We start from the raw sequence: 14,503 nt of genomic DNA on the forward strand, positions 1-14,503 counted from the left end.
TCAAACTGTTTGGAAATGGCCAGCAACAATTGCTTCTCTAAAATCATTGCTGATGTCTTTTCTCCTTGGCATTGTGTTAACACACACCTGAAGTCTCCAGACATTATCATTATGACTCCATTATCATCATGTAAATGATTTAACTGAGTCTGTGTTCTTTAATTTGTGCGTCAGCAGTAGATCACGCTCAAAACTTGCTACTCCCATCTGCGCATTTGGATAAATTTGCCCCGGTTAGTAAATCTGGCCCTTGATGTCTGTTGTATTGTGCCATTAAATTGGGAAAAAACTTTTTACTTGTTTTTTTTCACTTTAGCCCTAATGGCAATGAAAGAGGAGAAAGAAGAACTCAATGAAACTGAAGATAAAGATCAATATGAGAATCTTCATGATTTCATAAATGGAGAAAAACCTTTTCGGTGTTCGCAGACTGAAAAGACCTCCACACGAAAAAAAACTCAAAAGAGTTTTAATCAACAAAGAAACCTTAGAGACCGCACAGGAGAGAAGCGTTTCACCTGCCAGCAGTGTGGGAAAAGTTTTGCTCAACATGGAAACCTTACAGTTCACATGAGAATTCACACTGGAGAGAGTCCCTTTACCTGCCAACAGTGTGGAAAAAGTTTCAACAACAAAGGACACCTTAATTGCCACACAAAAATTCACACTGGTGAGAAGCCTTACACATGCCAACAGTGTGGGAAAAATTTCTCTCATAAACAAAGCCTCACCTGGCATATGATGATTCACACTGGAGAAAAGCCTCACGCATGCCAACAGTGTGGAAAAAGTTTCAATCGTAAAGAAAGTCTTGACAGGCATATACGAATTCACACAGGAGAGAAACCTTACACGTGCCAGTGTGGAAAAAGTTTCCTTCAACGTGGAACCCTTAGAGTCCACATGAGAATTCACACTAAACAGAGTTCCTTCACCTGTCAACAGTGTGGACAAAGTTTCAATCATAAAGTAAGTCTTAACAGGCACATGAGAATTCATGAGAAGCCTTACACATGCCAACAGTGTGGTGAGAGTTTTGCTCAACGTGTAAAGCTTAAAGTTCACATGAGAATTCACCCTGGAGAAAAGCCTTTACACATGCCATCAGTGTGGTGAGAGTTTTGCTCATCATGTAAACCTTAAAGTCCACATGAAAATACACAATGGAGAGAGTCCCTTCACCTGCCAACACTGCGGTAAGGGTTTCAGACATAAAGGAAACCTTAAAGCCCACATGAGAATTCACACTGGAGAGAAGCCTTTCACCTGTCAAGAGTGTGGGAAAAGTTTCACTCAAAAAGGAAGCCTCACCTTGCACATGGCTATTCACACTGGAGAAAAGCTTCACACATGCCCTCAGTGTGGAAAAAGTTTCCATCAACATGGAAACCTTAAATCCCACATGAGAATTCACACTAGAAAGAGTCTGTAGTGTACAGCTCATTCCAGGGCCCAGTTTATGGCCGGGCCCCTCTCTGTCCGTAACAGCGGACAAAGTTTTGCTACATTTTGATTGGATCTTGGTGGACTAACACAAACAAACTGTCCAACGCCATCAGATAAAGATGTAAGGACAACACCCAGACCTCTCTTAGAGGGCAAGAAGAAGACCTCTTGTACCAAGCCTGGGAAGGACAAGACTTCTCATTGGTCCACATGCAGTTTCTGCCCTTCACCCATCTAGAGACTACTTCCTAAGGTTGGCCAGAGACTGCCATAAAAATTCCTCGGGACCTCAGCAGCAATGGGTGAAGCAAAAAGAGATCACAAAGATCCATCCAAATCCATTCAAAACTATGTTTGAAAACCTTAGAACTGAAGCAAACTACACATCCATTTCATACTTATTCACAGGAATAAATATTCTCAGTGACAAAATCGCCAAATTGCAATCTCCTCCTCATCGGAAAGGGATAAATGTACCCTTTCAAAAGACACTCCTGGTTCTGAGTCTGCCCTTCAAAGGGGAAAGACATAACAGATATACCGTTCTGGGTCTCAACTCTGTAAGGAGTGAGACATTAACAGATATGCCGTTTTGAGTCCCGGCTTGTGAAGCTGAGACACTAACAGATACAACACCGTTCTGAGCCTCTGGTCCATCCAGAGAGACAACAACAGATCCCATGATCTGAGTCTACAGCTTGTGAGGCAGCAACAGAGACGACCACGTTCTGAGCCTCCAGCCTGTGAGGAAAGAGACATTAACAAACACTACGTTCAGAGTTTCCGTCCAGCGAGACAGTAACGACATTTGCAACAAGGTTAAGCTCAGGAGAGCAAACCTTGCTTCCAAGGTACCTTCGTCTGCGTGTTCCAGATTGTTCAGGACCTTCTGCACCTACGCCAGGGCCTCATCTGCGTGTTCCAGATTTTAGGACCCTTTGGTGCTCCAGGAGATCAGCATCCTCCTTCGTGTTCAAGACTGTTGAAACAGATTCTGGCTCCTCTCCCCACTGCATTGTCACCCAGCACAACCAGTGGAAGACGTCACCGTCATCGGACTCAAACAAGTGGAACGTAAATATCACTTAACCAAACCTCTTTCCAGAGACCTTGGCATTGTTGTATTTATCAGTATATAATTTCCTAATTCCCATTAGATGTAATATAGCTGATGTTAGTTAATAACAAATAATCTTTCGTTTATTTGTTTAGTGCGTAATACGGTTCTTTATTATTTTTTTTATTTTCAGAGAAACAGTTTATCTTTCCATAAGATAACGTAACTCTTCCATAGCCACACTCAACTTAATCACTTGTATTCTATGTATCTTATGCACTTTTTTTTATTCCTTTCTCAATCATGGTATTCATTTAGTAGTTGTGTTAGTTATTCTTGTTTATCTTTTTGTTAATAAAATGTATTTTATTACACTTGTGTCTTCCTTGTGCTGATAATACAGAAGAGGCTCTACAAGTTAGCAATCTCACCAGTCTTTCAGATAAATCAGCTGACCACTTTACATTAATTCTAAATGAATGAAAGCCCCTGTTGGGAGTGTTCTCATACTGTCAAGGTAAAAGACCTTAACTGGTGCCCTGAGCTACGAAAAGAGGAGAAAGTGGTCATTTGATGTACTCATAACCACACCTTAAGAGACGTGTGATCCAAAAATTACAACGTCAGCGGTGACGTGAGTACCAATCCCTATTTTACTTTGCATCCTTGGATGGGCGAAAGTGTGGAAAAAGTTTCCATCAGCGTGGAACCCTTACAGTCCACATGAGAGTTCACACAGGGGAGACCCCTTTTACCTGCCAGCAGTGTGGACAGTTTTTCAATTGTAAGGAAAGTCTTAACAGGCACATGAGAATTCATACTATGCCTACTGGAAGAAGTTTCACTCAAAAAGGAAACTTTAACAGGTACACGAGAATTCACACCAGATAAAAGCCTTACATCTGCCAACAGTGTTTAGAGAGTTTTGCTCAACATGGAAACCTTGAAGCCCACATGAAAATTCACACTGAGGAGAGCCCTTTTACCTGCCAACACTGGAAAAAGTTTCAACAGAAATGGACATCATAGGGTGTACTCACTCTATACTCTCTGAACTGTGCTTGAGCCCGTTTGACCCCCAAAAGGCTGGTTCGTTTGATTGGTGTGATTGCTCTATACCATGCACGGTTCGCTGAACTGTCCCTGGCCCGCCTGGAAGAGGTGGGCCAGAGCACGGTTCAGCTGGGCTCAAGCGCGGTATGCAAGCAGTGTAATCGCTTGCATACACTACTCTTGTGTGCGTTACTGTCACCATTATGTTGGCAAACATCTTTATTACTACTTGGATAGTATACTTTTCAGTTAGTTTAATTAATTCAAGTGTATTTGGGTTTATAACGGGTCTGGTTCTCACTTTATTGATGAACAGGAATTGTAGTTTGCAAGTAAAGCTGCAAATTGGATCAAGTCGCTCCTCAAAATTAAACCGAAACTGTGCTCTTTTTCTGAGGTAAATTCTACCAGGATTATTCCTCACCCAATCCTAAAACAATGCAAAGTACATCAATCTGATGAAACTTGATGCATTTAATCAAGTTTATCTGGGCGTTTACTCTGTTTGCATGGATTGCCTTTACCGTAATAATAGAGTGCTGTCCGGAGTCGTGTTCACATTAACTAGAAATGCACAGATACTAAATTTCTCACCAATACCGATAGCCGATTATTCGAGTGATATCCGAGCGATATCTGCCGAGACCGATAATGATAGTTTGGGGATTATCATTTATAACTTTTAAATGAATGGTAATTTCATTACAATTAATAATTAATCATTTTTTAATTATTATATTTTGAAAGAATTGCAAATACAAACTTTATATTCTCTCCATTTCATCAACTTGTTTCAGAGTAACTGGGGTAAACACATTTCTGAATGTTATTAATTCATATCATTATTATTAATATTGAACATCAAACTGATTTTTTAGCATTTTCTTTACACAAAGCACAAATTCAGTGCTTTTCCTGCCCTTTTTTGATTGACAGGATATATCGGCTGTTTTTAAACTATCGACCGATAGTGTGAAAACTTGCTTTTATCGTCCGATACCGATTAATTAGAATTAGTTTTGAATTAGATTATTTAAAATTGTAAAATGTTTCTATAGATATATTGGTCATGCCTGTGTGACAATTTTTTCTTCTTCTTTTTTTTCATTTCTGTGACGCAATTGTATGTGGACACAAATAAAAGTAGATTCTTTACAGTTTTAAATGATGTATTGCTTTTATTTGTATGACTAAAATGACAGAGTATTTTAAGTCAATAAATGCCCAAAGGTTAAAGTCTAAAGTATACGCTTGTTCCTGCATTTTGTTCTTCTTTAGAAAGCATACATGACAGAATGACAAACCTCAAAAACAAAACCAGACAGGATCTTGATCTGGTGGTCCTCAATCCACACCTTGATTGACCTGGCTGTATGGAAAACAAAACACAACCCTAGGTATTTATTTGATACAGTGGCTAAATTAACGAGAAATAGAGCTTCAACTTCTGATGTTTCCAAACAGCACAGCAGTTAATGAACTTTACACTTTATTACAAATTAGATTAAAATGCAAATAGTGACAAATATGATTATATATATATATATATATAATCATATTTCCTATTTGTCACTATTTGCATTTTAATCTAATTTGTATCTGGTGTAAAATGTTTTTTTTATCTTGTTTTTTCAGCCAAATATTACAGTTTTTCTCTTTAGACAAAATCTCACTCTAGTAGTTTCCCAATGTTTTTTGGACAACATACATTTAAATTAGTTTTTCACCAATACATTAAACTCTGAATTTCTCTCGACTCTTTTATCATTTGTATATATTCTATGTAAATTTCTATGCATTTTAGACAGCAGCGTGTGAACAGGACTTTTATTTTGTTGTTGTGATGTGACGCCATAAAGCTGCGCCGCGCTCCTGCATCTGTTGTGATTCGACTGAAGAAAGGTTTGTTTAAAGCGTAGAAACAGTTCATTCAACTTTAAAGTTTTACAAGCGATGCAGAATTAATTGTTTATTATTGAATGTAACATATTAATGCTTTATCTAAAATGTACGTTATTTTTGTGAGTAAAGCGCATCCACGTGCGCGTAACACAACAGTGGCGTCTCACTTCTCTCTCTTTATCGTGAATCAGTTTATCATAAACATGAATTCAGGTAGTGATGGAGAAATTGAGCTTTTTAAACTCCGAGTCAATTGAATCAAATGATGCGCAAAATGATTCGCTGACGTCACGTGCTCGTCAAAACAGTTTTAATGCAACAAACGTGTTAATTAAGACTTAAACCAGTATAAATGTTTGCATGGAAGTGCAGACTATTAAATGTGATCAACAAGTAATTAGATACCAAATATAACTCATAAATACCTAAATGTGAACTTTCATTATAAGTTATTTTATTAGCTAGTCTTAAGTGTTTTTGTCTAATCAGGTCATTAAAGTCCATTAACTCTGACTGACTCCCTCACCAGTGCGCTGAACTACTGAACTAGAGCTGATTGAGATGCACCCAGATATTAGTTTATTTATTTTTCTTTCTATTAATTATTTTTTATCTTAAATGCAGAAAAACTCCTGAAGAAGCGACTGAGATCCACGTGACGCACTATTATAAAGATGGCGTTTATTAAAGAAGAGAGTGAAGAGATGAAGATTGAAGAAACATTCAGAATTAAACAAGAAGATACTGAGGAACAAACAAATATGGCGTTTATTCAAGAGGAGAATGAAGACATGAAGGTTGAAGAAACATTCAGTGTGAAGCATGAAGATACTGAGGAACAAACAGGTTGGTTTCATTCTCAAAGCTGAACTCAGTCATTTGATCCTTATTAAAACGTCCAGCTCTACAGAAATGAAAGATTTTTTTTGAAGAATGTCATATGAGTGTCCTAATTAAAGTGGTTTTATGACCAGACAAATACTAATGCTGCCTTCGAGTTAACCTGAGAAGTTCATACCTCCATGTTGGTCATTCGTTATTACGACATGTCACACATTAAATTAAGAAGGAAAAAAATAAATAAAAAATTAAATAATGCAGAAGTTGTCTAAACAAAATAAATCTTGTATGTAACATTAAACCCAACTTAACTGCAACTTAATAGATCATACAAACTGTGGGTGTTTCTTCTTCTGGGGCCTGATTTAAAAAAGTTGCATATGCACAAAATGGGCATATCAGGAATTATAAAAAATAAACTAGGGGTAACCCGTATGAACAATGTAGACCGTGCTCACGCAACTCTTTTACTGGAGTGAGCAAAGTAATGAAGTAAACGGAGTGATTTAAACTGTCTTACATCTGATATATACATTTACATTAAATATGTCATTCCACACTCAAATGACATTAAATCAGTATCCAAAATTTACATTTTGTATTTAAATAGAAATATTTGTTGTGGATGCACTACTTTTGAACACTTTTCCTGTGGCATGCTGTGTTTTAAAGTTTTAACTAGCGAGGTTTGCTTGGCGCATGATATTTCCGCTTGAAATTGTGTTCACAATAGCAGAACTCGTGTTCTGAGAAAGTATGTTCATGTGAAAATAAGATGATGCGCTCTTGACTCTAAGCAGATGGCTTAGTAACATAGATGGTGTAATAACAGACGCTGAAGAACTCGCTCGGAGATCGAATGGTCCACTGGCCTGTTTGAATATAAAGTTCACACAGTACTGTACAACCTCTGCTGAACGCAGATGTGCTGTTAGTGTCGTACACAGATGGACAGTTGCCTAATGACAAGCATTTTTGTGGTCTTCCCAATATTATGATAAATACCAATGTATTTGAAGGATGGCATTTGAAGCAAACGCCCGAGAACCATTGAGGTTCATTCTTACATTACGCAGCACGTTTGAGCTTCAGCAAAATCAACGAGGTTCATTCTCGTGTGTTACGCAGCACATTTGAGCTTCCTCAAGAACCAATGAGGTTCATTCTCGTGTTACGCAGTACGTCTGAGCTTTAGCAAGAACCATTGAGGTTCATTCTTGTGTGTTACACAGCACATTTGAGCTTCAGCAAGAACCATTGAGGTTCATTCTTGTGTGTCTGAGGTGTGTGTTCAGTCTGAGGTGTAGTCTTCAAACTGTTTTGAAATGGCCTTGTAACCCTTCTCAGATTAATGGGCAGCAACAATTGCTTCTCTAAAATCATTGCTGATGTCTTTCCTCCTTGGCATTGTGTTAACACACACCTGAAGTCTCCAGACACTCAAACTGCCAGAACTTCTGCTTTTATAGAGTTGATAACACTTGCTGATGATCATTTAATCAAAGGCATTTGATTAGCAGTGCCTGACTTACCCTCTTAAAGGGATAGTTCACCCAAAAATAAAAGTTCTGTCATCATTTACTCGCTCTCAAGTTGTTCCAAACCTGGATAAATTTGTTTGTTTGTGATTGTGGAAAATTGGACATCAATATTTAAGCAGATTCTCAAGATTTAAATGAGTTCAATCTGATCACAAGATATTGATCACGCAATTACGACACACAAAACCCCACAGATGCACAGATGCTAACTAAAATCTAACTATCAGTTGGCATTTCCTCTTATAACTTAATAAAACATGCATAAATTGTAGAAAATAGCACATCATTACTTACAGTGGATTCTCTCGATTGAAATGAGTCTAAGATAAACAAAATCCCATGCGTCTGTTACGAGTTACTCCACGTGAAAGAACAATTTTAAAAATGCCCATCAGGGGGCGCCAATGGATAAACAAACTACCTCTGTTCCAAAAGCTGTAACTTTTAATTTTTTCTATGGGATCACCATGAAATTTGATCCAGATACAGCTTACAAATAGAGGAACATCAAAAAATTGTCCTCCTACCTTATTTCCTCTCTGCGTTATTGCATGTCAAATATGAAATATATGTAAAATTTCCCTTGAGCAAACTTTTATTTTTTGCCTTTATCAGCAGTTTCTCAGCATGAGAATGTCCAAATTTAATTTTTTTTTTTATTTAAAAATGCAAAATTTTCTTTCAAACGATACCAACCTTTTGAATCTCCTTGCTAGAGATTTGAAATTATAAGTCATTCTTTGTGCATGTCACTCAGGAAAAAAAAAAAAAAATTATTAAAAATGCCTACCTTTGTTCTAAATGCTGTAACTTTTGATTTCTTCATGCGATCACCACAAAATTTGATCCAGATACAGCTCATATATAGAGGAACATCACCAGAATGAACTGCTACCGAATTTCCTTCATGAGATATTCCCTTTTAAAATAAAAAAAAAATGTAAATTTTCAGTTTTTCCACTTTTTTGCTGTTTATTTGCAGTTTCTCAGCATGAGATTGTCCAAATTAAAAAAAAAAAAAAAAAAAAAATTATTTAAAAATGTAAGAAGTTTCCTTTCAAACGATACCAACCATTTGACTCTCCTTGCTATAGTTTTGGAGTTACGAGTCTTTACTTTTTTGTCACACACATTAAAAAAAACCCTCTGAAAATACCCTCAGGGCTTAAGGGGTTTAATAAATAATGACACAGTGTGATATGTCATGTGTTGTTATTCATCTGAAGTTTTATTTTCAAAATTTTAAGATCTGCCTAGGACCAGATGATTTTTTTTTTTATGCCCTGATACAGAAAACCATGGCATTCAATAGGATCTTTTTTACATGACTGTAGGTTAGTGGCCATCCAGAGCAGGTTTGGACACCACTGGTATAGGATCTAGCATAACATGTTGTTGGTTTTGATGCATTACATACCTAAATGTTTTGGGGCCAGATTTACTAACAGCTTCCACCAGCGCAAACCCTCTTTTGGAGTTAAAAAACTGCTGTCGGAAGTCCCTGTAAAGCCATATTAAAGTATGTGTTTGTCACACCACAGAAAAATGTTTTATTAACCACCCTGCCAAATTTGAATGATTAAAAAAAATCGCCAAGTAAATGAAATAAGTTACCAAAATCGTAAAAAAAATAAGCAGTGCTCTCTGCTCTCAAACGCTGGGGGCGTGTCCGCTGTCGGCGCTAAAACCACACCCACCCGTGAGAGCTGCCGTCTCAACTGACTTGTCTAATGAGTCAAACATACTGATGCATATAAACAAAAGAATCACATTAGAGGGTTGCAAAATTGAGAGTTACTGTGGACTACCTACTAATTATAACATAAGCACACAAGGCAACTTACACTCATTGGTGGGTACGTAACGTTACTGCTGACTGTTGTCGACATATGTCAGCGCCGCAAGACTGGAGGATGAAGGCCGGGACGGGAGAGACTCGGTCCGGCCCCATTTCATCGGTTGTCGGTGCGACGGGAGTATGAAGGCCGAGGCGGGAGATAGTCTGTTCAGCTCCATTCACTAATAACAGTGGATTATCAGTGAATCCTAGTTGTCTCTAATGAAAGTTTGTAGAACTATCCGGTGTAAAATGATCACTGCAGAAACTAAATTAATCCATACCTTCTTCATATCATCGTGTTTAAGAAATTTAAAAAAGGAGACCGGGCTGTTTTGTATATTATCGCAACCAGGTAATATGCATTTGCGTGACAAAGTCATTGCTAGCTAGCAAAGTGTAGGCAGTATAACTAACGGTAATGACAGTAACTCGAGATTGAGCGGGCGAGCCGCTGTAGCGTTGGGGCGGTGCTATGCTCGGTGGCTCTAGTGCATCATTGATATAGTGTTAGGAGCGGGGCCATGTTCGGGGGCTCCAGTGCGTCATCTAGCCCCTGTTTTAGCTCCGCCCAAAAAATCCTGAACACAGAATTGGTGAAAAACTGTTTAACGCTCTAACTTAACAATTCAGTATTACATTGTTCACAGTCTTTGTAATGTTTCAGCAGTACATTTGTAACATTTATAATGTGTTTAGAAACAATTCTCAGAATTGACATTACAGGGACTTTAATAAAGACACATTGCAAAAGTGAGTTGTTTTTGCGATTGACCTTATTTCCTATGCATTTGTAGGAGTTTGCCTTTCAGACACAAAACATATGGGAGGAGAGTATTTGAATAAATCACGCAACGCGATATACTAATGTTTGTGCTAGTCAATTTACTGGTATTTGCATCATTACTTAGTCCCCCTAAAAATAAAAAAAAGCACGTCTTAACCCATTTTGTGACATGTCTGCAATTGTTGCTGCTAGGAGGAGACCAGAGAACAGAGAGCATGTGGTCGAAATGAGAAAATATTTTCCACTCATATTATTTTCTTTGGAATGCCAGAGGAAGACGTTTGCCAAGCCATGTTGGCCTATATATGTAAATGTGTATGTGTTTGTCATATTACATGTAACAAGTTGTGACTGTGTCTACCCGCACCTGATGAGCATTAGCTCTGCTTATTTGCGACCCAACGCTAATTTGCGCTGCTCTTGGTAGATTGCTTTGGTCATTATGTAAATGATTTGCCTGCGTCCGTTTTCTTTAATTTGTGCGTCAGCAGTAGATCACACACAAAACTTGCCACTCCCATCTGCGCATTTGGGGAAATGCGCTCTGGCGCCAGTTTGCCCCGTTTAGTAAATCTGGCCCTTGATGTCTGTTGTATTGTGCCATTAAATTGGGAAAAACTTTTATTTGTTTTTTGTTTTTTTCATCTTAGCTCTAATGGCAATGAAAGAGGAGACAGAAGTACTTCATGAAATTGAAGAGAAAGATCAATATGAGAATCTTCATGATTTCATAAATGGAGAAAAACCTTTTAGATGTTCGCAGACTGAAAAGACTTCCACACGGAAAAAAGCTCAAAAGAGTTTCAGTCAAAAAAGAAACCTGAAAGACCGCACAGGAAAGAAGCCTATCACCTGCCAGCAGTGTGGAAAAAGTTTTGCTCAACATGGAAACCTTAAAGTCCACATGAGAATACACAATGGAGAGAGTCCCTTCACCTGTCAACACTGTGGAAAAAGTTTCAATCATAAAGCAAGTCTTAACAGGCACATGAGAATTCACACCGGAGAGAAGCCTTACACATGCCAACAGTGTGGGGAGAGTTTTGCTCAACGTGTAATCCTCAAAACCCACATGAGAATTCACAATGGAGAGAGTCCCTTCACCTGCCTACACTGTGGAAAAAGTTTCAACAAAAAAGGACACCTTAATCGCCACACAAAAATTCACACCGGGGAGAAGCCTTACACCTGCCAACAGTGTGGGAAAAGTTTCACTCATAAAGGAAGCCTCACCTGGCACATGACTATTCACACTGGAGAAAAGCCTCACACATGCCCTCAGTGTGGAAAAAGTTTCTATCAACATGGAAACCTTAAAGTCCACATGAGAATTCACTCTGGAGAGAGCCCTTTTACCTGCCAACAGTGTGGAAAAAGTTTCAATCGTAAAGAAAGTCTTGACAGGCATATGCGAATTCACACTGGAGAGAAGCCTTACACATGCCAACAGTGTGGAAAAAGTTTCCATCAACATGGAAACCTTACAGTCCACATGAGAGTTCACACTGAAGAGAGTCCCTTTACCTGCCAACAGTGTGGACAAAGTTTCAATCATAAAATAAGTCTTAACAGGCACATGAGAATTCATACTGGAGATAAGCCTTTCACATGCCATCAGTGTGGTGAGAGTTTTGCTCGTCATGTAAAGCTTAAAGTTCACATGAGAATACACCCTGGAGAAAAGCCTTACACATGCCATCAGTGTGGTGAGAGTTTTGCTCATCATGTAAACCTTAAAGTCCACATGAAAATACACAATGGAGAGAGTCCCTTCACCTGCCAACACTGTGAAAAAAGTTTCAATCATAAAGCAAGTCTTAACAGGCACATGAGAATTCACACCGGAGAGAAGCCTTATACCTGTCAAGAGTGTGGAAAAAGTTTCACACATAAAGGAAGCCTTAACTGGCACATGGCTATTCACACTGGAGAAAAGCCTCACACATGCCCTCAGTGTGGAAAAAGTTTCCAGCAACATGGAAACCTTAAAGCCCATATGATGATTCACACTGGGGAGAACCCTTTTACCTGCCAACAGTGTGGAAAAAGTTTCAATCGTAAAGAAAGTCTTGACAGGCATATGCGAATTCACACTGGAGAAAAGCCTTACACATGCCAACGGTGTGGAAAAAGTTTCCATCAACGTGGAACCCTTACAGCCCACATGAGAGTTCACACTAGAAAGAGTCCCTTTACCTGCCAACAGTGTGGACAGTTTTTCAATCGTAAGGAAAGCCTTAACAGGCATATGCGAATTCACACTGGAGAAAAGCCTTACACACGCCAACAAAGTGTGGAAGAAGTTTCACTCAAACAGGAAACTCTAACAGGTACACGAGAATTCACACCAGATAAAAGCCTTACATCTGCCAACAGTGTTTAGAGAGTTTTGCTCAACATGGAAACCTTGAAGCCCACATGAAAATTCACACTGAGGAGAGCCCTTTTACCTGCCAACACTGGAAGAAGTTTCAACAGGACATCATAGGGTTTACTCACTCTATACTCTGAACCGTGCCTGAGCCCGTTTGACCCCCAAAGTCCGGTTCGTTTAATTAGTGTGATTTAATTCAAGTGTATTTGTGTTTATAACGGGTCTGGTTCTCACTTTATTGATGAACAGGAATTAAAGATGCAAGTAAAGCTGCAAATTGGATCAAGTCACTCCTCAAAATTCTGAATGTTATTAATTCATATAATTACTATTAATATTGAACATCAAACTGGTTTCTTAGCATTTTCTTTAAACAAAGCACAAATTCAGTGCGTTTTCCTGCCCTTTTTTTGATTGACAGGATATATCGGCTGTTTTTAAACTATTGACCGATAGCTGATAGTGTGAAAATTTGCTTTTATCGTCAGATACCGAGTATTGGGGATATATCAGTGCATCTCTAACATTAACGGTAATGAGCTCACACAAGAATGACTGTACATCTCTCTCTTTTTATACAGATAACATGAACAGAGAATATTTGTTTTGAATTAGATCATTTAAAATTAGATACTTAAATGTTTCTATAGATATATTGGTCATGTCTGTTTTTGTTTTTTTTTGTTTGTTTTTCATTTTTGTGACATGCAATTGTATGTGGACACAAATAAAAGTGATTCTTTACAGTTTCAAATGATGTATTGCTTTTATCTGTATGACTAAAATGACAGAGTATTTTAAGTCGATAAATGCCCAAAGGTTAAAGTCTCTAGTATCCGCTTATTTCTGCATTTTGTTGCACTTTGGATTTAACTACACAGTATACATAACAGAATGACGAACCTCCAAAACAAAATGAGTTATGTTAAAGCTGCAGTCCATAACTTTTTTTTTGGTTAAAATGATCCAAAATAATTTTTTTAGCAAGTACATAACCAGCCAGTGTTCAAAACTATCTCTTTACCTTAGTCCGATTCACAACGGTAAGCTTGTAATAATGTTTTCTAATTTGAGTAGAACTGGGGTCCTTAAAGGGTCCTCTCGCATCTGGTGTTTCTCGCAATGCTGATGCAAATATGGAAAGTGCAGCTTTCTCCCTTGAAGATCCCACTCAAAAAGCTTCAACAGCTTCATACATGTCAGCAATAGTGTGGTTCTTGCCTTGTAAAAAAAAATTAAGCTGATTTAGGTGAGACATGATATTGCACAATAAATGCACGTATGCCATCTCTGTGTTGTCGTTCAAAAACCTCAGAAATTTCTCTGCCTTTTGGCTTTGAAGATTCATTTTGAACACTCTATCCAGCACACGAGCCTTGCTCAGCCATCGGACATCGTTGTGTAGCAAAAGATCATGCTGTTCTGCATGCATTTCCACCAGCAAGGCTCGAAAAAGGCAACGTTGCAGACCAGAACTCACGCGAATACAGTTTACCAGCCTCATCACAGTATCAATTATGTCTAATGTTAAAAAAATGCAACTCTTTTAATGTATTAGAAATGTTGAAATTAACATTAACAAAGATTAATAATGCTGTAGAACTAATGTACTTGACTAATGTTAGCTAAAAAAAAACTTTATTGTAAAGTGTTACAATGAATTAAA

The 14,503-nt window shown here is 38.1% G+C and overlaps 2 protein-coding genes and 1 long non-coding RNA gene across 12 annotated transcripts in view; 2 read left to right on the plus strand and 1 right to left on the minus strand.

Annotated features, from left to right (window-relative positions):
- LOC127511091 (gastrula zinc finger protein XlCGF57.1-like) overlaps positions 1 to 13,591 on the plus strand; it is a 33,926-nt gene extending 20,335 nt beyond the window's left edge. For 4 of the 7 annotated variants that reach the window (XM_051891570.1, XM_051891565.1, XM_051891563.1 and 1 more), the window contains one exon: positions 11,114 to 13,591. In XM_051891570.1, the coding sequence (XP_051747530.1) occupies positions 11,114 to 12,846 (1,733 nt within the window). In that variant the 3' untranslated portion in view covers positions 12,847 to 13,591. Of the gene's footprint in view, positions 1 to 5,369; positions 5,459 to 6,082; positions 6,305 to 11,113 lie in introns of those variants that run through there. The other 3 variants (XM_051891568.1, XM_051891566.1, XM_051891567.1) reach the window with 2 other exon arrangements.
- Positions 1 to 14,503, minus strand: part of LOC127511276 (uncharacterized) — a 249,197-nt gene that overhangs the window by 209,563 nt on the left and 25,131 nt on the right. The gene's annotated exons all lie outside the window — the stretch shown is intronic.
- Positions 1 to 14,503, plus strand: part of LOC127511199 (heavy metal-binding protein HIP-like) — a 219,057-nt gene that overhangs the window by 128,505 nt on the left and 76,049 nt on the right. The window lies entirely within an intron of this gene.

Source organism: Ctenopharyngodon idella, chromosome 4 (assembly GCF_019924925.1).
Source record: "Ctenopharyngodon idella isolate HZGC_01 chromosome 4, HZGC01, whole genome shotgun sequence".
In the NCBI taxonomy this organism is placed as follows: Eukaryota; Metazoa; Chordata; class Actinopteri; order Cypriniformes; family Xenocyprididae; genus Ctenopharyngodon; species Ctenopharyngodon idella.